The 27,354-nt window shown below is 41.3% G+C and overlaps 1 protein-coding gene across 3 annotated transcripts in view; it reads right to left on the bottom strand.

Annotated features, from left to right (window-relative positions):
- LOC106560563 (DENN domain-containing protein 1B) overlaps nt 1-27,354 on the bottom strand; it is a 259,880-nt gene that overhangs the window by 25,873 nt on the left and 206,653 nt on the right. For 2 of the 3 annotated variants that reach the window (XM_014123560.2, XM_045687897.1), the window contains 6 exons: nt 25,356-25,446; nt 18,995-19,035; nt 18,612-18,647; nt 15,855-15,890; nt 12,730-12,774; nt 12,116-12,202 (listed from right to left, as the gene is read on the bottom strand). In XM_014123560.2, coding sequence (XP_013979035.2) covers nt 12,116-12,202; nt 12,730-12,774; nt 15,855-15,890; nt 18,612-18,647; nt 18,995-19,035; nt 25,356-25,446 — 336 coding nt within the window. Of the gene's footprint in view, nt 1-12,115; nt 12,203-12,729; nt 12,775-15,854; nt 15,891-16,337; nt 16,532-18,611; nt 18,648-18,994; nt 19,036-25,355; nt 25,447-27,354 lie in introns of those variants that run through there. The other variant, XM_045687898.1, reaches the window with a different exon arrangement.

Raw genomic sequence — 27,354 nt, 5'->3', positions numbered from 1 at the left:
AGAGGGGAGGGGGAGAGAAAGAGAGAGAAAGAGGGGAGAGAAAGAGAGAGAAAGAGGGGAGGGGGAGAGAAAGAGAGAGAAAGAGGGGAGGGGGAGAGAAAGAGAGCGTGAGAGACGGGGGAGAGAAATCGAGAGCGAGAGACAGAGAGGGGAGATAGAAAGAGAGATGGGGGAGGGGGAGAGAGAAAGAGAGAGGGAGAGAGAGAACTGGAGCGAGAGAGAGAGGGATGGAGACGCATGGCCAAGTCTGTCTTTCTGTTAGACATACAACTACAGACGCTGTTTGAGGCAGGATCCACTGCTTGCCTGCCTGCCTGCCTGCCTGCCTGTCCAACTGGCTGCCTGCCTGCCTGCCTGTCCAACTGGCTGCCTCTGAAAGCACACGCTTTTTAACAAACTGGCTAAAAGAAAAGGATGGTGCACATTTAGCAAAAAAATGAAGCATTCCTATAAAATCACCAAGCGCGTCAGTGGATGTATGCAGTACTTCAAAGATACCAGCAGGTGGTAGTTTAGATTCAGCCAACAATCTCACAGCCCAGAGACTACAAATAACCACTTAAACACAGTTACACTACAGTTATACTATAGTTGCACTTTCTTCCACTGCAAATCTACCATTCCAGTGTTTTACTTGCTATATTGTATTTACTTCGCCACCATGGCCTTTTTTGCCTTTACCTCCCTTATGTCACCTCATTTGCTCACATTGTATATAGACTTGTTTTTCTGCTGTATTATTGACTGTATGTTTGTTTTACTCCATGTGTAACTCTGTGTTGTTGTATGTGTCAAACTGCTTTGCTTTATCTTGGCCAGGTCGCAATTGTAAATGAGAACTTGTTCTCAACTTGCCTACCTGGTTAAATAAAGGTGAAATAAATAAAAAAATAGATAAAAATACTACAGTTACACTAGTTACATCACAGTTACACTGGTTACACCACAGTTACACTGGTTACACCACAGTTACACAACAGTTATACCACTTACACTACAGTTACACGAGTTATACTACAGTTACACTACAGTTATACTAGTTACACTACAGCTACAATACAGTTACACTACAGCTATACTTGTTATACTACAGTTAAACTACAGTTACACTAGTTATACTATAGTTACACTAGTTATACATATACTAATAGTTATACTACAGTTACACTAGTTACACTAATAGTTATACTAGTTACACTACAGTTGCACAACAGTTTTACTACAGTTACACCACAGCTTTACTACAGTTACACCACAGCTATACTTGTTACACTACAGTTACACTAGTTATTCGATAGTTATACTAGTTATACTACAATTACACTAGTTATACTACAGGTATACTAGAGTTACAATAGTTATACTAGTTATAGAACAGTTACACTAGTTATAATACAGTTATACTACAGTTACACCAGTTATTCTACAGTTACACTTGTTATACTACAGCTATACTTGTTATACTACAGTTACACTACAGTTACACTACAGTTATACTTGTTATACTACAGTTACACTAGTTATTCGATAGTTATACTAGTTATACTACAATTACACTAGTTATACTACAGGTATACTAGAGTTACTACAGGTATACTAGAGTTATAATAGTTATACTAGTTATAGAACAGTTACACTAGTTATAATACAGTTATACTACAGTTACACCAGTTACACTAGTTATACTACAGCTATACTTGTTATACTACAATTACACTAGTTATACTAGTTACACTACAGTTATACTACAGTTGCACTACAGTTATACTAGTTACACTACAGTTACACTACAGCTGTACTACAGTTACACCACAGCTATACTTGTTATACTACAGTTATACTAGTTACACTAGTAGTACTGCAGTTGTACTAGTTCCACTACAGTTACACTACAGCTTTACTACAGTTACACCACAGCTATACTTGTTATACTACAGTTATACGAATTACACTAGTAATACTAGTTGTACTGCATTTGTACTAGTTACACTACAGTTAAACTAGTTATACTACAATTACACTAGTTACACGATAGTTATACTTGTTATACTACAGTTATACTACAATTACACTAGTTATACTAGAGTTACAATAGTTATAGAACAGTTACACGTGTTATACTAATAGTTATACTAGTTATACACTAGTTATACTAGTTACACTACAGTTACACTAACGCTTTACTACAGTTACACCACAGCTATACTTGTTATACTACAGTTATACTACTTACACTAGTAATACTAGTTGTACTAGTTACACTACAGTTACACTACAATTACACTAGTTATACAATAGTTATACTTGTTATACTACAGTTACACTACAATTACACTAGTTATACTAGAGTTACAATAGTTATACTAGTTATAGAACAGTTACACTAGTATAATACAGTTATACTAACAGTTACACCAGTTATTCTACAGTTACACTTGTTATACTAGTTACACTACAGCTTTACTACAGCTACACCACAGCTATACTTGTTATACTACAGTTATACAAGTTACACTAGTAATACTAGTTGTACTAGTTACACTAGTTATACTACAATTACACTAGTTATACTAGAGTTACAATAGTTATGCTAGTTATAGAACAGTTACACTAGTTATAATGCAGTTATACTAGTTATAATGCAGTTATACTAGTTACACAACAGTTATACTACAGTTACACTACAATTACACTAGTTATTCTACAGTTACACTAGTTATAATGCAGTCACACAAGTTATACTACAGTTACACTAGTTATAATGCAGTTACACTAGTTACACAACAGTTATACTACAGTTACATTACAATTACACTAGTTATACTACAGCTATACTTGTTATACTACAGTTACACTACAGCTTTACTACAGCTACACTTGTTATACTACAGTTATACTAGTTACACTAGTAGTACTGCAGTTGTACTAGTTACACTACAGCTTTACTACAGTTACACCACAGCTATACTTGTTATACTACAGTTATACGAATTACACTAGTAATACTAGTTGTACTGCATTTGTACTAGTTACACTACAGTTAAACTAGTTATACTACAATTACACTAGTTACACGATAGTTATACTTGTTATACTACAGTTATACTACAATTACACTAGTTATACTAGAGTTACAATAGTTATACTAGTTATAGAACAGTTACACTTGTTATACTAATAGTTATACTAGTTATACACTAGTTATACTAGTTACACTACAGTTACACTAACGCTTTACTACAGTTACACCACAGCTATACTTGTTATACTACAGTTATACTACTTACACTAGTAATACTAGTTGTACTAGTTACACTACAGTTACACTACAATTACACTAGTTATACAATAGTTATACTTGTTATACTACAGTTACACTACAATTACACTAGTTATACTAGAGTTACAATAGTTATACTAGTTATAGACCTGTTACACTAGTATAATACAGTTATAATAGTTACACTACAGTTACACCAGTTATTCTACAGTTACACTTGTTATACTAGTTACACTACAGCTTTACTACAGCTATACTTGTTATACTACAGTTATACAAGTTACACTAGTAATACTAGTTATACTACAATTACACTAGTTATACTAGAGTTACAATAGTTATGCTAGTTATAGAAGTTACACTAGTTATAATGCAGTTATACTAGTTATAATGCAGTTATACTAGTTACACAACAGATATACTAGTTACACAACAGTTATACTACAGTTACACTACAATTACACTAGTTATTCTACAGTTACACTAGTTATAATGCAGTTACACTAGTTATAATGCAGTTACACTAGTTATAATGCAGTTACACTAGTTACACAACAGTTATACTACAGTTACACTACAATTACACTAGTTATACTACAGTTGCACTACAGCTACACTAGTTATTCTACAGTTACACTAGTTATAATGCAGTTACACTAGTTATAATGCAGTTACACTAGTTATAATGCAGTTACACTAGTTACACAACAGTTATACTACAGTTACACTACAATTACACTAGTTATACTACAGCTATACTTGTTATACTACAGTTACACTACAGCTTTACTACAGCTACACTTGTTATACTACAGTTATACAAGTTAGACTAGTAATACTAGTTGTACTACAGTTGTACTAGTTACACTAGTTATACTACAATTACACTAGTTACACAACAGTTACACTAGTTATAATACAGTTATACTAGTTACACAACAGTTACACTAGTTATACTACAATTACACTAGTTATACTACAATTACACTAGTTATACTAGTTATACGACAGTTACACTAGTTATACTACAGTTACACTAGTTATACTACAGTTACACTAGTTATAATACAGTTATAATACAGTTACACTAGAGTTACACTTTATACTAGAGTTACACTAGTTATACACCATTTATACTAGAGTTACACTAGTTATACACCATTTATACTACAGTTGCACTACAGTTACACTAGTTATACTACAGTTGCACTACAGCTACACTAGTTATTCTACAGTTACACTAGTTATAATGCAGTTACACAAGTTATACTACAGTTACACTAGTTATAATGCAGTTACACTAGTTACACAACAGTTATACTACAGTTACACTACAATTACACTAGTTATACTTGTTATACTACAGTTACACTAGTTATACTAGTTATACGACAGTTACACTAGGTATACTACAGTTACACTAGTTATACTACAGTTACACTAGTTATAATACAGTTATAATACAGTTACACTACAGTTACACTTTATACTAGAGTTACACTAGTTATACACCATTTATACTAGAGTTACACTAGTTATACACCATTTATACTAAAGTTGCACTACAGTTACACTAGTTATACTACAGTTGCACTACAGCTACACTAGTTATACAATAGTTATACTTGTTATACTACAGTTACACTACAATTACACTAGTTATACTAGAGTTACAATAGTTATACTAGTTATAGACCTGTTACACTAGTATAATACAGTTATACTAGTTACACTACAGTTACACCAGTTATTCTACAGTTACACTTGTTATACTAGTTACACTACAGCTTTACTACAGCTATACTTGTTATACTACAGTTATACAAGTTACACTAGTAATACTAGTTGTACTAGTTATACTACAATTACACTAGTTATACTAGAGTTACAATAGTTATGCTAGTTATAGAACAGTTACACTAGTTATAATGCAGTTATACTAGTTATAATGCAGTTATACTAGTTACACAACAAATATACTAGTTACACAACAGTTATACTACAGTTACACTACAATTACACTAGTTATTCTACAGTTACACTAGTTATAATGCAGTTACACTAGTTATAATGCAGTTACACTAGTTATAATGCAGTTACACTAGTTACACAACAGTTATACTACAGTTACACTACAATTACACTAGTTATACTACAGCTATACTTGTTATACTACAGTTACACTACAGCTTTACTACAGCTACACTTGTTATACTACAGTTATACAAGTTAGACTAGTAATACTAGTTGTACTACAGTTGTACTAGTTACACTAGTTATACTACAATTACACTAGTTACACAACAGTTACACTAGTTATAATACAGTTATACTAGTTACACAACAGTTACACTAGTTATACTACAATTACACTAGTTATACTACAATTACACTAGTTATACTAGTTATACGACAGTTACACTAGTTATACTACAGTTACACTAGTTATACTACAGTTACACTAGTTATAATACAGTTATAATACAGTTACACTAGAGTTACACTTTATACTAGAGTTACACTAGTTATACACCATTTATACTAGAGTTACACTAGTTATACACCATTTATACTACAGTTGCACTACAGTTACACTAGTTATACTACAGTTGCACTACAGCTACACTAGTTATTCTACAGTTACACTAGTTATAATGCAGTTACACAAGTTATACTACAGTTACACTAGTTATAATGCAGTTACACTAGTTACACAACAGTTATACTACAGTTACACTACAATTACACTAGTTATACTTGTTATACTACAGTTACACTAGTTATACTAGTTATACGACAGTTACACTAGGTATACTACAGTTACACTAGTTATACTACAGTTACACTAGTTATAATACAGTTATAATACAGTTACACTACAGTTACACTTTATACTAGAGTTACACTAGTTATACACCATTTATACTAGAGTTACACTAGTTATACACCATTTATACTACAGTTGCACTACAGTTACACTAGTTATACTACAGTTGCACTACAGCTACACTAGTTATTCTACAGTTACACTAGTTATAATGCAGTTACACAAGTTATACTACAGTTACACTAGTTATAATGCAGTTACACTAGTTACACAACAGTTATACTACAGTTACACTACAATTACACTAGTTATACTTGTTATACTACAGTTACACTAGTTATACTAGTTATACGACAGTTACACTAGTTGCACTACAGTTACACTAGTTATACTACAGCTACACTAGTTATTCTACAGTTACACTAGTTATAATGCAGTTACACAAGTTATACTACAGTTACACTAGTTATAATGCAGTTACACTAGTTACACAACAGTTATACTACAGTTACACTACAATTACACTAGTTATACTACAGCAATACTTGTTATACTACAGTTACACTACAGCTTTACTACAGCTACACTTGTTATACTACAGTTATACAACTTAGACTAGTAATACTAGTTGTACTACAGTTGTACTAGTTACACTAGTTATACTACAATTACACTAGTTACACAACAGTTACACTACTTATAATACAGTTATACTAGTTACACAACAGTTACACTAGTTATACTACAATTACACTAGTTATACTACAATTACACTAGTTATACTAGTTATACGACAGTTACACTAGTTATACTACAGTTACACTAGTTATAATACAGTTACACTAGTTATACTACAGTTATACTAGAGTTACACTTCATACTAGAGTTACACTAGTTATACACCATTTATACTAGAGTTACACTAGTTATACACCATTTATACTACAGTTGCACTACAGTTACACTAGTTATACTACAGTTGCACTACAGCTACACTACAGTTAGTTGTTATACTACAGTTACACGAGTCACACTAGTTATACTTGTTACACTACAGTTACACTAGTTACACTACAGTTACAATACAGTTACACTAGTTATACTACAGCTACACTACAGTTATACTAGTTACACTACAGTTATACTGGAGTTACACTACAGTTATACTAGAGTTACACTACAGTTATACTAGAGTTACACTTTATACTAGAGTTACACTAGTTATACACCATTTATACTAGAGTTACACTAGTTATACACAATTTATACTACAGTTGCACTACAGCTACACTACAGTTATAGTTGTTATACTACAGTTACACTAGTTGCACTACAGCTACACTACAGTTAGTTGTTATACTACAGTTACATTACAGTTACACTAGAGTCACACTAGTTATACATGTATACTACAGTTAAACTACAGTTATACTTGTTACACTACAGTTACACTACAGTTACACTAGTTTTACTACAGTTATACTACATTTACAATAGTTATACTACAGTTAAACTACAGTTGCAATAGTTATACTACAGTTATACTACAGTTACACTCCAGTTATACTAGTTACCCAGTTACATCTCAGTTATACGTACTACACACACTGATATCTAATATGAGAAGAAACTCTAAAGATGAACCAGATCAGTAATTAATTAGAAATGGAGAATGTTGTTAAACACTGCATGGTGATAAAAGGTATGAGAGGTTCAGATGTTTGTATCACTCTGAGAGCTGACCATGAGGTGTGTGTGTGTGTGTGTGTGTGTGTGTGTGTGTGTGTGTGTTGTGTATTGGGTCCCTGAAGCAAGGTGTGTGCAAAGTGTGCATGAATTATACAGCAGATGAATGGTCTGTTCTGTCTCTTTAATATGCAGAGAGGGAGAGAGGAGAGGAGAGAAGAGGAGAAAGACCTCCTGAGTGGCACAGTGGTCTAAGGCACTGCATCGCAGTGCTAAGCTGTTCTGCTAGAGATCCTGGTTCGAGTCCAGGCTCTGTTCCGGAGGACGCATGGCTCTCGACCTTCGCCTCTCCCGAGTCCGTACGGGAGTTGCAGCGATGAGACAAGACTGTAACTACCAATTGGAAACCACGAAATTAGGGAGGAAAGAAGTATATCATTTTTTTTTAAATAAAAAATAAAAAAGGAGGAGGAGAAGAGAAGAGGAGCGGAGCAGTAGTCCTGGCCAAGGGGCTCCATTTGTCTCCATTGGCCCGGGTACAGGGGATAGGGTAGAGATGGGGTTTGGTGTTGAGGTAAAGGTATTGTATATTGTTAGGAATGAATGTATGGGTTGGGTACAGATGGGGTTTGGTGTTGAGGTAAAGGTATTGTATATGAATGTATGGGTTGGGTACAGGGGATAGGGTAGAGATGGGGTTTGGTGTTGAGGTAAAGGTATTGTATATGACTGTATGGGTTGGGTACAGGGCAGCAGGCTCGAGTATGGATCTGGGTTAGATGCAGGTCGCAGGAAAAGAGAGATGGCCAATGGGGCTCCATCTGTCTACATTGAAGGTTACAGGGGATGAGGATTGGGTCTGGGGTATGAGTTTGATTGAACAATTGATCTGAAGAGCTGCCTAACACACACACACACGCACACGCACACACACACGCACACGCCACAGAGAAACCAGTGCTCTGGGACATGCCATCCTGTGTGTGCCTGCACCAGCAGTCCCTAGGGTCCCGTTACTGTGGCAGAGCTCAGAGCAAGGAGGGAGGGGTGTGTGTGTGTGTGTGTGGTCTTGAATTACTATCGCTTTTGGTACTGGAAATCCCCAAAAGTCCTCAAAAGGATAGTAAAACAAAGAAAAATTCTCCCTCGTGGGGACATTTCCCAGGTCCCCACAAGGACAAAGGCTATTTTAGGCTTTACAATTATAGTTAGGGTCAGAATCAGGGTTAGGGGTTAAGGTTAGGTTTAGGATTTTGAATGGAAATCAATTTTAGGTCCACACAAGGACAGTAAAACATGTGCTGTGTGTGTTTGTCTGTGTGTGTGCATGCGTGTATTTGTGTGTGTGTGCATTTGTGTGTGTGTGTGTATAGATGGGAAGTAAAGGACCCACTATCACATATTGAGCCGACAACCAAGCAATCACCATGCGAACTACATCTAGCAGGAGCTTTGTAGAAAGAGAAAGAGAGAGATACAGACAGAGAGAGAGGGACAGAGATAGAGACAGAGTGAGAGAGACAGCCCCTTGAATTGAATTGAGAGAGACAGAAAGAGAGAGAGAGGTGGGGGGGTGCATGGACTTGGATGTGCCAGCTTGCACATAATAGAAAACATGGCAGTTTTTTTAATGATGCCACAAGGAGATTCTCCTGAGTAAGCGCTGACTAGCAGAGGAGCTGTTGTGTTGAATGTCTGTCCATACTGTACACAGAGATACAGAGCAAACTAACAAGCGTTGTATAGACTGCTACTACTGCTGATGTTACACACTAGAAAATCATTACTGATAATCTGGCACATTGACAAACTACAAATGGGAAGAAGGATGTAGAGAGGAGACCAAGGGAAGAGGTAGAGGACAGAGAAAGAGGGAGGTGGAGCTAGATGAGGAGGGAGATGGAAAGAGAGAGAGGGATGGGCAGAGGTAGAGGACAGAGAAAGAGAGAGGTGGAGCTAGATGAGGAGGGAGATGGAGAGAGAGAGAGAGAGAGAGAGAGAGATGGGCAGAGGTAGAGGACAGAGAAAGAGAGAGGTGGAGCTAGATGAGGAGGGAGATGGAAAGAGATGGAGAGAGAGGGATGGTAAGAGGTAGAGGACAGAGAAAGAGAGAGGTGGAGCTAGATGAGGAGGGAGATGGAAAGAGAGAGAGAGGGATGGGAAGAGGACAGAGAAAGAGAGAGGTGGAGCTAGATGAGGAGGGAGATGGAAAGAGAGAGAGAGGGATGGGAAGAGGACAGAGAAAGAGAGAGGTGGAGCTAGATGAGGAGGGAGATGGAAAGAGATGGAGAGAGAGGGATGGTAAGAGGTAGAGGACAGAGAAAGAGAGAGGTGGAGCTAGATGAGGAGGGAGATGGAAAGAGATGGAGAGAGAGGGATGGGAAGAGGTAGAGGACAGAGAAAGAGAGAGGTGGAGCTAGATGAGGAAAGAGATGGAAAGAGAGAGAGAGGGATGGGAAGAGGTAGAGGACAGAGAAAGAGAGAGGTGGAGCTAGATGAGGAGGGAGATGGAAAGAGATGGAGAGAGAGGGATGGGAAGAGGTAGAGGACAGAGAAAGAGAGAGGTGGAGCTAGATGAGGAAAGAGATGGAAAGAGAGAGAGAGGGATGGGAAGAGGTAGAGGACAGAGAAAGAGAGAGGTGGAGCTAGATGAGGAGGGAGATGGAAAGAGATGGAGAGAGAGGGATGGGAAGAGGTAGAGGACAGAGAAAGAGAGAGGTGGAGCTAGATGAGGAAAGAGATGGAAAGAGAGAGAGAGGGATGGGAAGAGGTAGAGGACAGAGAAAGAGGGATGGTAAGAGACATACAGTGCCTTCAGAAAGTATTCATACCTTTTCCACATTTTGTTGGATTACAGCCTGAATTAAAAATGCATTAAATTGATTTTTTTCTTTCCCCCATGTCGATACAATACCCCATAAAGACAAAGTGAAAACATGTTCTTAGACAAATTTATTGAAGGTGAAATATAGAAATATCTCCTTTACATAAGTATTCACGCCCCTGAGTCAATACTTTGTAGAAGCACCTTTGCCAGAGACTACAGCTGTGAGTCTTTCTGGGTAAGTCTCTAAGAGCTTTCCACACCTGGATTGGACAACATTTCCACACTTTTCTTTTCAAAATTCTTCAAGGTCTCTCAAATTGGTTGTTGATCGTTGCTAGACAACCATTTTCAGGTCTTGCCATACATTTCCAAGTAGATTTAAGTCAAAACTATAACTCGGCCACTCTGGAACATTCATTGATTTCTTGGTAAGCAACGCCAGTGTAGATTTGGCCTTGTGTTTTAGGTTATTGTCCTGCTGAAAGGTGAAAGCAGACTGAACCAGGTTTTCCTCTAGGGTTCTGCCTGTGCTTAGCTCCATTCAGTTTATTTTTAATCCTGAAAAACTCCTCAGTCCTTAACGATACCCATAACATGATGCAGCCACCACCATGCTTGAAAATATGAAGAGTGGTACTCAGTGATGTGTTGTATTGGATTTTCCTCAAACATAACACTTTGTACTCAGGACAAGAAGTTAATTGCTTTGCTACATTTTTTGCAGTATTACTTTTACGCCTTGTGGCAAACAGGATGCATGTTTTGGAATATTTTATTCGGTACAGGCTTGCTTCTTTTCACTCTAATTTAGGTTAGTATTGTGGAGTAACTACAATGTTGTTGAGCCATCCTCAGTTTTCTCCCATCACATCCATTAAACTCTAACTGTTTTAAAGTCACCATTGGCCTCACGGTGAAATCTCTGTAGTGACTGGGTGTATTGATACACCATCCATCTACCAATAGGTGTCCTTCTTTGCGAGGCATTGGAAAGTCTCCCTGGTCTTTGCGAGGCATTGGAAAGCCTCCCTGGTCTTTGCGAGGCATTGGAAAGCCTCCCTGGTCTTTGTGGTTGAATCCGCTCAACTGAGGGACCTTACAGATCATTTTATGTGTGAGGTACAGAGATGAGGTAGTCATTCAAAAAATCATGTTAAACACTATTTTTGCACACAGAGTCCATGTAACTTATTATGTGACTTATTAAGTAAATGTTTACTCCTAAACATTTTTTATGCTTGCCATAACAAAGGATTTGAATACTTATTGACACAAGACATTTAATCTTTTCATTTTTGATGAATTAGTAAAAATGTAAAAAAACGTGTCCATTTTGACATTATGGGGTATTGTATGTAGGCCTGTGACAAAAAAATATATATTTAATCAATTTTAAATTCAGGCTGTAACAACAAAATGTGGAAAAAGTGAAGGGGTATGAATACTTTCTGAAAGAACTATAGGAATAGTGTGTGTGTGTGTGTATGTCACCAACCTGTCTCTTCTTCTCCATTCTCCGTGGTGAAAGACTCTTGGTGCTGGTGGGAGACCCTGAACAGATCGGCCTACCCTCCTCCTCTTCCTAGGAGAGAGAAAGAGGGAGAGAAAGAAAGAGAGAAGGGGGAGAGAGAGAGCGAGAGAGAGCCATCAGGCTTATGGAGACATTAATCTTCTAACATTAGCTTTGAAGGAATCAGCGGCTCATTGATGAAATATGGGTTAGGGCTGTGGCTGGATGACATGACAGGCTATAGCCAGAGGGACGCTGGGTAAACATGTACACTCCTGAACAAAACTCATCTCTGAGTGAGCACAAACTCCATAACCAACAGAGTGTGTGTGTGTGTGTGTGTGTGTGTGTGTGTGTGTGTGTGTGTGTGTGTGTGTGTGTGTGTGTGTCAAAGTGTGTATGCACGCGAGTGAGCGTGCATGTCCACATTTGTGACATGCACACATCTTGAACTGCAGTGTTGGTTAAGGGCTTGTAAGTAAGCATTTCACGGTAAAGTCTACACTTGATGTATTTGGCGCATGTGACAAATAAAGTTTGATTTGAATTTTAAATGTGTGTATGTAAGCCCTGGAGAGGTTTGAATTCACATAGCTCACCCTTTGTTTGAGCCTGCGAATGCCCCTCTTGGCATGACTCTTGGCCTGAAGGAGAAACACCGGCATTATAAATAAACACACCGGCATTATAAATAAACACACCGGCATTATAAATAAACACACCGGCATTATAAATAAACACACCGGCATTAGAAATAAACACAGGGATTAGAAATAAACACCGGCATTAGAAATAAACACAGGTATAAACACAGGCATTAGAAATAAACACAGGTATAAACACAGGCATTAGAAATAAACACAGGTATAAACACAGGCATTAGAAATAAACACAGGTATTAACACAGGCATTAGAAATAAACACAGGAATTAGAAATAAACACAGGTATTAACACAGGCATTAGAAATAAACACAGGCATTAGAAATAAACACAGGCATTAGAAATAAACACAGGTATTAGAAATAAACACAGGTATTAGAAATAAACACAGGCATTAGAAATAAACACAGGTATAAACACAGGCATTAGAAATAAACACAGGTATAAACACAGGCATTAGAAATAAACACAGGTATTAACACAGGCATTAGAAATAAACACAGGAATTAGAAATAAACACAGGTATTAACACAGGCATTAGAAATAAACACAGGAATTAGAAATAAACACAGGTATTAACACAGGCATTAGAAATAAACACAGGCATTAGAAATAAACACAGGCATTAGAAATAAACACAGGTATTAGAAATAAACACAGGCATTAGAAATAAACACAGGCATTAGAAATAAACACAGGCATTAGAAATAAACACAGGTATAAACACAGGCATTAGAAATAAACACAGGTATAAACACAGGCATTAGAAATAAACACAGGTATTAACACAGGCATTAGAAATAAACACAGGAATTAGAAATAAACACAGGTATTAACACAGGCATTAGAAATAAACACAGGCATTAGAAATAAACACAGGTATTAACACAGGCATTAGAAATAAACACAGGCATTAGAAATAAACACAGGTATAAACACAGGCATTAGAAATAAACACAGGCATTAGAAATAAACACAGGCATTAGAAATAAACACAGGTATTAGAAATAAACACAGGCACCATTAATATTCAACACTGGTCTGGTGTAGCATCCCCTCCTTGGGAACAAGACAAAGACTGAAGCTGGACACGAAAGTCTTCTCAGCCGGACACGAAAGTCTTCTCAGCTGGACACAAAAGTCTTCTCAGCCGGACACAAAAGTCTTCTCAGCCGGACACAAAAGTCTTCTCAGCCGGACACGAAAGTCTTCTTAGCCGGACACGAAAGTCTTCTTAGCTGGACACGAAAGCCTACCCAGCTGGACACGAATACCTACCCAGCTGGACACGAAAGCCTACCCATCATGAATGTCTACCCAGCTGGACACGAAAGCCTACCCAGCTGGACACGAAAGCCTACCCATCATGAATGTCTACCCAGCTGGACATGTAAGCCTACCCAGCTGGACATGAAAGCCTACCCATCATGAATGTCTACCCAGCTGGACATGTAAGCCTACCCAGCTGGACATGTAAGCCTACACATCATGAAAGCCTACCCAGCTGGACATGAAAGCCTACACATCATGAAAGCCTACCCAGCTGGACATGAAAGCCTACCCATCATGAAAGCCTAGCCATCATGAAAGCCTACCCATCATGAAAGTCTACCCATCATGAAAGCCTACCCAGCTGGACATGAAAGTCTACCCATCATGAATGTCTACCCAGCTGGACATGAAAGTCTACCCATCATGAATGTCTACCCAGCTGGACATGAATGCCTACCCATCATGAAAGTCTACCCAGCTGGAGAAGAAAGCCTACCCAGCTGGACATGAAAGCCTACCCAGCTGGAGAAGAAAGCCTACCCAGCTGGACATGAAAGCCTACCCATCATGAAAGCCTACCCATCATGAAAGTCTACCCACCTTAATGTGCTTCTTCTTGAGCCACTCCTTTGTTGCCTTGGCTGTGTGTTTTGGGTCACTGTCATGCTGGAATACCCATCCACGACCCATTTTCAATGCCCTGGCTGAGGGAAGGAGGTTCTCACCCAAGATTTGACAGTACATGGCCCCGTCAAATGATGCAGTGAAGTTGTCCTGTCCCCTTAGCAGAAAAACACCCCCAAAGCATAATGTTTCCACCTCCATGTTTGACGGTGGAGATGGTGTTCTTGGGGTCATAGGCAGCATTCCTCCTCCTCCAAACACGGCGAGTTGAGTTGATGCCAAAGAGCTCCATTTTGGTCTCATCTGACCACAACACTTTCACCAGTTGTCCTCTGAATCATTCAGATGTTCATTGGCAAACTTCAGACGGGCATGTATATGTATTCTTGAGCAGGGGGACCTTGCGGGCGCTGCAGGATTTCAGTCCTTCACGGCATAGTGTGTTACCAATTGTTTTCTTGGTGACTATGGTCCCAGCTGCCTTGAGATCATTGACAAGATCCTCCCGTGTAGTTCTGGGCTGATTCCTCACCGTTCTCATGATCATTGCAACTCCACGAGGTGAGATCTTGCATGGAGCCCCAGGCCGAGGGATATTGACAGTTCTTTTGTGTTTCTTCCATTTGTGAATAATCGCACCAAATGTTGTCACCTTCTCACCAAGCTGCTTGGCGATGGTCTTGTAGCCCATTCCAGCCTTGTGTAGGTCTACAATCTTGTCCCTGACATCCTTGGAGAGCTCTTTGGTCTTGGCCATGGTGGAGAGTTTGGAATCTGATTGATTGATTGCTTCTGTGGGCAGGTGTCTTTTATACATGTAACAAGCTGCGGTTAGGAGCACTCCCTTTAAGAGTGTGCTCCTAATCTCAACTCGTTACCTGTATAAAAGACACCTGGGAGCCAGAAATCCTTCTGATTGAGATGGGGTCAAATACTTATTTCCCTCATTAAAATGCAAATCAATGTATAACATTTTTGACATGCGTTTTTCTCTATATTTTTGTTGGTATTCTGTCTCTCACTGTTCAAATAAACCTACCATTAAAATTATAGACTGATCATTTCTTTGTCAGTGGGCAACCATACAAAATCAGCAGGGGATCAAATACTTTTTTCCCCCCACTGTAGATCCAGCCTTCTATAGGCCGTCTTCACAGCTGGACTTGCCTTAGTCACCGCAGTGTTGATCAGTGCTCCGCCTCTCTGCAACACACACAACACAGAATTGTCATTTACCAGCGCGCGCGCACACACACACACACACACACACACACACACACACACACACACACACACACACACACACACACACACACACACACACACACACACACACACACACACACACACACACACACACACACACACACACACACACACACACACACACACACGTACACACATATACAGTACCAATCAAAAGTTTGGACACACCTACTCATTCCAGGGTTTTTCTTTATTTTTACTATATTCTACATTGTAAAATAATTATGAAGACATCAAAACTATGAAATAACACAAATGGAATCATGTAGTAACCAAAAAAGTGTTAAACAAATCAAAATATATTTGAGATTCTTCAAAGTAGCCACCCTTTGCCTTGACAGCTTTGCAGACTCTTGGCATTCTCTCAACCAGCATCACCTCGAATGCTTTTCCAACAGTCTTGAAGGAGTTCACACATATGCTGAGCACATGTTGGCTGCTTTTCCTTCACTCTGCGGTCCAATGCATCCCAGACTATCTAATTTGGTTTGAGGTCAGGTGATTGTGGAGGCCAGCTGATCTGATGCAGCACTCCATCACTCTTCTTCTTGGTCAAATAGCCCTTACAGGTCATTGTCCTGTTGAAAAACAAATGATAGCAGGACTAAGTGCAAACCACCCCCACACCTCCTCCTCCATGCTTCACAGTGGGAACCACACATGCGGAGATCATCCGTTCACCTACTCTGCGTCTCACAAAGACACAGCGGTTGGAGCCAAAAATCTCACATTTGGACTCATCAGACCAAAGGACAGATTTCCACCACTCTAATGTCCATTGCTTATGTTTCTTGACCCAAGCAAGTCTCTTCTTATTATTGGTGTCCTTTAGTAATGGTTTCTTTGCAGCAATTTGACCATGAAGGCCTGATTCACGCAGTCTCCTCTGAACAGTTGATATTGAGATGTATCTGTTACTTGAACTCTGTGAAGCATTTATTTGGGCTGCAATTTCTGAGGCTAGTAACTAATGAACTTATCCTCTGCAGCAGAGGTAACTCTGGGTCTTCCTTTCCTGTGGCAGTCCTCATGAGAGCCAGTTTTATCATAGTGCTTGATGGTTTTTGCAACTGCACTTGGAGAAACTTTCAAAGTTCCTGACATTTTCCGGATTGACTGACCTTCATGTCTTAAAGTAATGATGGACTGTTGTTTCTCTTTGCTTATTAAAGCTGTTCTTGCTATAATATGGACTTCGTCTTTTACCAAATTGGGCTATCTTCTGTAAGAAGGAAAGAAATTCCACAAATTAACTTTAACAAGGCTCAGATGTTAATTGAAATGCATTCCAGGTGACTACCTCATGAAGCTGGTTGAGAGAATGCCAAGAGCGTGCAAACCTGTCATCAAGGCAAAGGGTGGCTACTTTGAAGAATCTCAAATATATTTTGATTTGTTTAACACTTTTTTGGTTACTACATGATTCCATGTGTTATTTCATAGTTTTAATGTCTTCACTATTATTCTACAATGTAGAAAATAGTAAAAATAAAGAAAAATCCCTGGAATGAGTGGGTGTGTCCAAACGTTTGACTGGTTCAGTACATCCACCAATACTAGAACAGTCCTAGTAGAACAATGACCTCTACCAGCTACCAGCATCCCAGTACTCTACCTTTCAGAATCTACCAGCATCCCAGTACTCTACCTTTCAGAATCTACCAGCTACCAGCATCCCAGTACTCTACCTTTCAGAATCTACCAGCATCCCAGTACTCTACCTTTCAGAATCTACCAGCATCCCAGTACTCTACCTTTCAGAATCTACCAGCTACCAGCATCCCAGTACTCTACCTTTCAGATATTCAGAATCTACCAGGTAACAGCATCCCAGTACTCTACCTTTCAGATATTCAGAATCTACCAGCTAACAGCATCCCAGTACTCTACCTTTCAGATATTCAGAATCTACCAGCATCCCAGTACTCTACCTTTCAGATATTCAGAATCTACCAGCATCCCAGTACTCTACCTTTCAGATATTCAGAATCTACCAGCATCCCAGTACTCTACCTTTCAGATATTCAGAATCTACCAGCATCCCAGTACTCTACCTTTCAGATATTCAGAATCTACCAGCATCCCAGTACTCTACCTTTCAGATATTCAGAATCTACCAGCATCCCAGTACTCTACCTTTCAGATATTCAGAATCTACCAGCATCCTAGTACTCTACCTTTCAGATATTCAGAATCTACCAGCATCCCAGTACTCTACCTTTCAGATATTCAGAATCCCAGTACTCTACCTTTCAGATATTCAGAATCTACCAGCATCCCAGTACTCTACCTTTCAGATATTCAGAATCTACCAGCTAACAGCATCCCAGTACTCTACCTTTCAGATATTCAGAATCTACCAGCATCCCAGTACTCTACCTTTCAGATATGCAGAGTGAGAACATGTATGACTTAATACACGTCTTAGGGTTAGGACCAGACATGGAGACAAATACATGTTATATCTGTCCCATATGAAAGTATTTGAGGTGTGCTTGATTTGCCTTGGAATTTACACTTTTGGGACTATTCCAGCAGTTCCAAACTAAATCAAGAGCAGCTCCAGTATTTTAATATATCAGACGTATTAGACGAGGTCTGACAGGGATTGTGTGATAGATCCAGCCTTCTATAGGCCGCCTTCACAGCTGGACTTACCTTAGTCACAGCAGTGTTGATCAGCGCTCCGCCTCTCTGCAACACACACAACACAGAATTGTCATTTACCAGCGCGCGCACACACACAGACAAACACACATGAACAAACACACACGCACGAACACACAGACAAACACACACACACACGAACACACAGACACACACGATTTCCATCCACCACACTGCCAAACAGACATCTGGAATTTCCATACAAACATAAACCGTGTGTACGGACAGTGTGTTTTCTCTATGTATCAAATCTCTCACACAGAAAACACATTCTTAGCATCTTCAGTTTGCTTTGTTTACTAAACAGAGAGATAGACTAAACTAAAATATAAAATACACTCAATTCATTTTAATTGCATAATATCTTTGCATACCTTAACGGTGTGCACCCACTGTTGATAAGACTTGGAATTACCTGCAAGACATCAAAGACACATATAATGAAAGACACGGAGACGTGAAAGTGATTGTGATGAGACACACTGATAACTTGAATTTTATGGGACTCTATGAAACGTATGGCGCCTGGTCTCTCTTGGGAAAGAGGTCGCCTGACCTCGAAATCGGACGACCTGGTTAAATAAAGGTTCAATACAAAATGTAAAAGTAAGACCAAATGATGTTTGAGTAAAATTATTCTTTGTAAGATGAAATGGAATCTAGCTGTGATGAATCTACTAGCTGAGATGAATCTTCAGGCTGAGATGAATCTTCTAGCTGGGGTGTCAAGCCTCTTTCCAGAGGAGTGCAGTGTAAATCAAATCAAAGTTTATTTGTCACGTGCGCCGAATACAGCAGGTGTAGACCTTACAGTGAAATGCTTACTTACAGGCTCTAACCAATAGTGCGAAAGAAAGGTATATGTGAGTGTGTGTGTGTGTGTGTGTGTGTGTGTGTGTGTGTGTGTGTGTAGGTAAGTAAAGAAATAAAACAACAGTAAAAAGACATTTGAAAATAAGAGTAGCAAGGCTATATACAGACACCGGTTAGACAGGCTGATTGAGGTAGTATGTACATGTAGGTATGGTTAAAGTGACTATGCATATATCATAAACCGAGAGTAGCAGTAGCGTAAAAAGAGGGGTTGGCGGTTGGTGGGACACAATGCAGATAGCCCGGTTAGCCACTGTGCGGGAGAACTGGTTGGTCGAGCCAATTGAGGTAGTATGTACATTAATGTATAGTTAAAGTGACTATGCATATATGATAAACAGAGAGTAGCAGCAGCGTAAAAGAGGGGTGGGGGGGGCGCACACAATGCAAATAGTCCGGGTAACCATTTGGTTACATGTTCAGGAGTCTTATGGCTTGGGGGTAAAAACTGTTGAGAAGCCTTTTTGTCCTAGACTTGGCACTCCGGTACCGCTTGCCATGCGGAAGTAGAGAGAACAGTCTATGACTGGGGTGGCTGGGGTCTTTGACAATTTTTAGGGCCTTCCTCTGGCACCGCCTGGTGTAGAGTTCCTGGATGGCAGGCAGCTTTGCCCCAGTGATGTACTGGGCCATACGCACTACCCTCTGAAGTGCCTTGCGGTCGGAGGCCGAGCAATTGCCGTACCAGGCAGTGACGCAACCGGTCAGGATGCTCTCGATGTTGCAGCTGTAGAACCTTTTGAGGATCTCAGGACCCATGCCAAATCTTTTTAGTTTCCTGAGAGGGAATAGGCTTTGTCGTGCCCTCTTCACGACTGTCTTGGTGTGTTTGGACCATTCTAGTTTGTTGTTGATGTGGACATCAAGGAACTTGAAGCTCTCAACCTGCTCCACTACAACCCCATCGATAAGAATGGGGGCATGCTCGGTGCTCCTTTTCCTGTAGTCAACAATCATCTCCTTAATCTTGGTTATGTTGAGGGATAGGTTGTTATTCTGGCATCACCCGGCCAGGTCTCTGACCTCCCTATAGGCCTACCACTTTTGATCAGGCCTACCACTTTTGTGTCGTCTGCAAACTTAATGATGGTGTTGAAGTCGTGCCTGGCCATGCAGTCGTGGTTGAACAGGGAGTACAGGAGGGGACTGAGCAGGTTGGAAAGTGCAATAGAGATTGCATCACCTGTGGATCTGTTTGGGCGGTATGCAAATAGGAGTGGGTCTAGGGTTTCTGGGATAATGGTGTTGATGTGAGCCATTACCAGCCTTTCAAAGCACTCCATGGCTACGGACGTGAGTGCAACGGGTCTGTAGTCATTTAGGCAGGTTGCCTTTGTGTTCTTGGGCACAGGGACTATGGTGGTCTGCTTGAAACATGTTGGTATTACAGACTCAATCAGAGACATGTTGAAAATGTCAGTGAAGACACCTGCCAGTTGGTCAGCACATGCCCGGAGCGCACGTCCTGGTAATCCGTCAGGCCCCGAAGCCTTGTGTATGTTGACCTGTTTAAAGGTCTTACTCATGTAGGCTACGGAGAGCGTGATCACACAGTCGTCCGGAACAGCTGATGCTCTCATGCATGCCTCAGTGTTGCTTGCCTCGAAGCGAGCATAGAAGTGATTTAGCTCGTCTGGCAGGTTCGTGTCACTGGGCAGCTTGCGCCTGTGCTTCCCTTTGTAGTCTGTATTAGTTTGCAAGCCCTGCCACATCCGACGAGCATCAGAGCCGGTGTAGTATGATTCAATCTTAGCCCTGTATTGACGCTTTGTCTGTTTGATGGTTCATCGCAGGGCATAGCGGGATTTCTTGTAAGCTTCCGGGTTAGAGTCCCGCAACTTGAAAGCGGCAGCTCTACCCTTTAGCTCAGTGCGAATGTTGCCTGTAATCCATGGCATCGGAAGAATCCCGGGAACATGTTCCAGTCTGTGATATCATAAGGTGAATCCACCAATTTCTAAGTCGCTCTGGATAAGAGCGTCTGCTAAATGACTTAAATGTAAATGTAAATGTAATGTGATAGCAAAACAGTCCTGCAGTTTAGCATCTGCTTCATCTGACCACTTTTTTATGGACTGAGGCACTGGTGCTTCCTGCTTTAATTTTTGCTTGTAAGCAGGAATCAGGAGGATAGAGTTGTGGTCGGATTTACCAAATGGAGGGCGAGGGAGAGCTTTGTACGCGTCTCTGTGTGTGGAGTACAGGTGATCTAGAATTTTTTTCCCTCTGGTTGCACATTTAACATGTTGATAGAGATTTGGTAGAACTGATTTAAGTTTCCCTGCATTAAAGTCTCCGGCCACTAGGAGCGCCGCCTCTGGGTGAGCGGTTTCCTGTTTGCTTATTTCCTTATACAGCTGACTGAGTGCGGTCTTAGTGCCCGTATCTGTTTGTGGTGGTAAATAAACAGCCACGAAAAGTATAGCTGAGATCTCTCTAGGTAAGTTGTGTGGCCTGCAATTTATCACAATGTACTCTACTTCAGGCGAGCAAAATCTAGAGACTTCCTTAAATTTCGTGCACCAGCTGATTTTTACAAATATGCACAGACCGCCCCCCCCTCGTCTTACCGGAGTGTGCTGTTCTATCCTGCCGGTGCAGCGTATATCCCGCTAGCTGAATATCCATGTCGTCGTTCAGCCACGATTCCGTGAAACATAGAATATTACAGCTTTTGATGTCCCGTTGGTAGGATATTTGTGATCGTACCTTGTCTAGTTTATTGTCCAGTGGTAGTGGTGTAGTGGTGTAGCGTAGCGGTGTAGTGTGGCGGTGTAGTGTAGTAGTGTAGTGTAGTGGGGTGTAGTGTAGTGCAGTGCAGTGTGGTGTAGTGATGTAGTGGTGTAGTGTAGTGATGTAGTGGTGTAGTGTAGTGATATAGTGGTGTAGTGTAGTGTGATGTAGTGGTGTAGTGTAGTGTAGTGTAGTGGGGTGTAGTGTAGTGTAGTGTTGGGGTGTAGTGTAGTGTAGTGTTGTGGTGTAGTGTAGTGTTGGGGTGTAGTGTAGTGTAGTGTAGTGGTGTAGTGGTGTAGTGGTGGTGTAGTAGTGTAGTAGTGTAGTGGTGTAGTAGTGTAGTGGTGTAGTAGTGTAATGTGTAGTAGTGTAGTGGTGTAGTGTAGAAGTGTAGTGTAGTGGTGTAGTGCAGTGGTGTAGTATAGTGGTGTAGTAGTGTAGTGTAGTGGTGTTGTAGTGTAGTGGTGTAGTGTAGTGCAGTGGTGTAGTAGTGTAGTGGTGTAGTGTAGTGCAGTGGTGTAGTAGTGTAGTAGTGTAGTGTAGTGTTGTAGTGTAGTGGTGTAGTGTAGTGGTGTGGTGCAGTGTAGTGTAGTGTAGTGGGGTGTAGTGTAGTGGTGTAGTGGTGTAGTGTAGTGGTGTAGTAGTGTAGTGGTGTAGTGTAGTGTGGTGGTGTAGTGTAGTGGTGTAGTGTAGTAGTGTAGTGGTGTAGTAGTGTGGTGTAGTGTAGTGGTGTAGTGTGGTGTAGTGTAGTAGTGTAGTGTAGTGGTGTAGTGTGGTGTAGTGTAGTGTATTGTTGTAGTGGTGTAGTAGTTAAGTGTAGTTGTGTAGTGGGGTGTAGTGTAGTGGTGTAGTGGTGTAGTGTGGTGTGGTGTGGTGTAGTGTGGTAGTGGTGTACTGTAGTAGTGTAGTGTGGTGTGGTGTAGTGTGGTGTAGTGGTGTAGTGTGGTGTGGTATTGTGTAGTGTAGTGGTGTAGTGTAGTGTAGTGTAGTGGTGTAGTGTAGTGTAATGTAGTGGTATAGGGTGGTGTAGTGTAGTGGTGCAGTGTGGTGTAGTGTAGTGGTGTAGTGTAGTGCAGTGGTGTAGTGTAGTGTGGTGGTGTTGTGTAGTGTAGTGTAGTAGTGTAGTGAAGGGGGTAGTGTAGTGGTGGAGTAGTGTAGTGCTGTAGTGTAGTAGTGTAGTGGTGTGGTAGTGCAATGTAGTGGTTTAGTGTAGTGTAGTGGGGTGTAGTGTAGTGGTGTAGTGTAGTGTAGTGTAGTGGTGTGTGGTTTAGTGTAGTGTAGCAGAGTAGTGAAGTGGGGTGTAGTGTAGTGATGTAGTGGTGTAGTGTATTTGTGTAGTGTAGTGGTGTGGTGTAGTGGTGTAGTGTAGTGGTGTAGTAGTGTAGTGGTGTAGTGGTATAGTAGTGTAGTGTAGTGGTGTAGTAGTGTAGTGGTGCAGTGTAGTGGTGCAGTGTAGTGGTGTAGTGTAGTGGTGTAGTGTAGTGGTGTAGTGTAGTGGTGTAGTGTAGCAGTGTAGTGTAGTGGGGTGTAGTGTGGTAGTGGTGTACTGTAGTATAGTGGTGTAGTGTGGTGTGGTGTAGTGTGGTGTAGTGGTGTAGTGTGGTGTGGTGTAGTGTAGTAGTGTGGTGTGGTGTAGTGTAGTAGTGTAGTATGGTGTGGTGTAGTGGTGTAGTGTGGTATTGTGTAGTGTAGTGGGGTGTAGTGTAGTGTAGTGTAATGTAGTGGTGTAGTGTAGTGTAATGTAGTGGTGTAGGGTGGTGTAGTGTAGTGGTGCAGTGTGGTGTAGTGTAGTGCAGTGGTGTAGTGTAGTGTGGTGATGTTGTGTAGTGTGGTGTAGTAGTGTAGTGGTGTAGTGAAGAGGGTAGTGTAGTGGTGGAGTAGTGTAGTGGTGTAGTGTAGTAGTGTAGTGGTGTGGTGTAGGGGTGTAGTAGTGCAATGTAGTGGTGTAGTGTAGTGTAGTGGGGTGTGGTGTAGTGTAGTGTAGTGGTGTGTGGTTTAGTGTAGTGTAGCAGAGTAGTGAAGTGGGGTGTAGTGTAGTGGTGTAGTGTATTTGTGTAGTGTAGTGGTGTAGTGTAGTGTGGTGTAGTGGTGTTGTAGTGTAGTGTAGTGTAGTGTAGTGTAGTGTAGTAGTGTAGTGTAGTGGTATAGTAGTGTAGTGTAGTGGTGTAGTGGTGCAGTGTAGTGTAGTGTTGTAGTGTAGTGGTGCAGTGTAGTGGTGTAGTGTAGTGTGGTGTAGTGTGGTAGTGGTGTAGTGTAGTGTAGTGGGGTGTAGTGGGGTGTGGTGTAGTGTAGTGGTGTAGTGTAGTGTAGTGGTGTAGTGTAGTGTAGTGGTGCAGTGTAGTGGGGTATAGTGTAGTGTAGTTGTGTGTAGTGTAGTGTAGTGGTGTAGTGTAGTGTAGTAGTGTAGTGTAGTGGTGTAGTGTAGTGGTGCAGTGTAGTGGTGTGTAGTGTAGTGTAGTGTAGTGTAGTGTAGTGTAGTGGTGTAGTAGTGTAGTGTAGTGGTGTAGTGTAGCAGTGTAGTGGGGTGTAGTGTAGTGAAGTGGTGTAGTAGTGTAGTGTAGTGGTTTAGTAGTGAAGTGTAGTTGTGTAGTGTTGTGGGGTGTAGTGTAGTGGTGTAGTAGTGTAGTGTGGTGTAGTGGTGTAGAGTGGTAATGGTGTACTGTAGTGTCGTGGTGTAGTGTAGTGTAGTGTGGTGTAGTAGTGTGGTGTGGTATTGTGTAGTGGTGTAGTGTAGTGTAGTGTAGTGTAGTGGGGTGTGGTGTAGTGGTGTAGTGTAGTGGGGTATAGTGTAGTGTAGTGTAGTGGTGTAGCAGTGTAGTGTAGTGTAGCAGTGGGGTGTAGTGTAGTGGTGTAGTGTAGTGGTGTAGTAGTGTAGTGTAGTGGTGTAGTGTGGTGTAGTGTAGTGGTGTAGTAGTGTAGTGGTGTAGTGTAGTGGTGTAGGGTGGTGTAGCAGTGTAGTGTAGTGTAGCAGTGGGGTGTAGTGTAGTGTAGTGGTGTAGTGGTGTAGTAGTGTAGTGGTGTAGTGTAGTGGTGTAGTAGTGTAGTGTAGTAGTGTAGTAGTGTAGTGGTGTAGTGTAGTAGGGTGGTGTAGTGGTGTAGTGTAGCGTAGTGTAGTGTAGTGCCACTCACTTCCACAGAACCCTCCCTCAGTGATCTCCTCCTCGAACAGGTCAGTGAAGCCTCTTCCCGCGTTCAGCTTGGCCAGACGGCCGTCAATAAACTGCAACATAAATTACAACACAGCATTACAGACCGGAGGTAGAGAGGGAGGGAGGGAAAGAGAGGGAGGGGGAGGGAGAGAGATAGGGAAGGGAAAGAGAGGGAAAAGAAAGAGAGGAAAGGGGGAGGGAAAGAGAGAGGGGTGAAGGAAAGAAGGTGGAGGCAGAGAGGGGGGAGGGAGAGGGGAAGGAGAGAGGGAGGGGGGACGCAGAGAGGGGTGAGGGAGAGAGGGAGGAGAGGAGGGAGAGGGGGGAGGGAGAGAGGAGGGAGGGAGGGGGATGGAGGGAAAGAGGGAGGGCAAGGGAAAGAAGGTGGAGGGAGAGAGGGAGGGGGGAGGTAAAGAAAGAGGGGTGAGGAAGAGAGGGGGAGGGAAAGGGAGAGAGAGGGGGAGGGTCAGAGAGAGAGGGAGGGGGAAGGAAAGAGAGGGAGGGGTGGAGGGAGAGAGAGAGGGAGGGGTCGAGGGAGAGAGAGAGGGAGGGAGGGGAGGAGGGAGTAAAGGAGGTATGGCGCGAGGCTTAACGACAAGGGAAAGAATACACCCAACTGGACAAGAGTGTTAAATCCTACCTGTTCCAGACATGTCTCATGATGAAATGAGGAGGGGTAACGTGGAGCAGGTTGTGGGGATTAGGGCAGCTCGCTGCCTGCTAAGGGTTGGTTTGGCTGGGAGACTGCATGGTGAGGCCTTTTCAGCTTCCCAAATGGCACCCTAATCCCTATGTACTGAACTACTAACCAGGGTCCTGGTCTAAAGTAGTGCACTATTTAGGGAATAGGGTGCCATTTGGGATGCAGATCTGGTGTCTGATGCACCAGGAACCTTCATTTCCTGTCACATGGAGTTTATAAAACACTTCCCATAAATATGTTAATTATAAGGCCAGACATTACACGTCCCCCCCACACGCACAGAGACAGACGTCTGAGCTATAAACGTTGAGCAAAAAGACCAGCATTTCTCAGATAAAACAAGTACAGGGATTTAACAACCCCCCAAAAAACTAAAATAATCTAAATACATTGTATTAATTTATTCAATAAAGTCCTAAAAACTTCACAGGGACAAGATAAGAACTGATCCTGGGTCATAACCTAGCTGATTGAACACACCAGCTCAACCCAGGGGGGGCTGGGAGACCTGACCAGACCTGGGACGTTTCTGTAAACCAGAAAGTGTTCTATGATCTGAAAGATTATTGTGATCTACAAAGGCAAAAGTGATCCTGAATCAGATCCTGAATCAGATACTCTGAGACACTTGATGCATATGGCCTCTGGTGGAATACGGGTTAAATAGATAAAAATGTTGATTTTAGAGCTATGTCGACTCAGCCCGCTGTGGGTACAATTAGCAGTCTGCCTGTATCTTGTCAGGGATTGGGCATATTTCTCAGTGGAGCGCTAGGCTAACTAACTACCTAGTGCAAGGCTCTCCTGTAGCCCTGACCGACTCATTATAATCCTGCTAATGAGAAATGACACTGCAGGATTTAACCACCGCATGGTAGCTTGCTGCTCCCTTAGCCTGCCCCAATTAGCACACATCACCTAGCCAAAGACACACTTATCTCAACCCAAATCAGCACCTAGCCAAAGCCCCACTTAAACCCCCCCACTCTTCTACCCCCTCCACTATCGGATTAGGGAAAGGGGGATACCTAGTCAGTTGTACAACTGAATGCATTCAACTGAAATGTGTTTTCTGCATTTAATTACCCCCAGTCATTGTGTCCAGTAATTAGACATGGTTCAACAATAGCAAGGACCATGGACACCGGGCCCACAGCATGGACACCGGGCCCACAGCATGGACACCAGGTCCAGTGTATCTCTCTCTACACGGCTGTCTCTGGTTTATAGGGCTTTGTTTGTTTGTTTGTTTGTTTGTTTGTTTGTTTGTTTTTGCAGA

This window comes from Salmo salar, chromosome ssa10 (assembly GCF_905237065.1).
Source record: "Salmo salar chromosome ssa10, Ssal_v3.1, whole genome shotgun sequence".
In the NCBI taxonomy this organism is placed as follows: Eukaryota; Metazoa; Chordata; class Actinopteri; order Salmoniformes; family Salmonidae; genus Salmo; species Salmo salar.
This window is presented reverse-complemented; position numbering and strand designations above follow the sequence as displayed.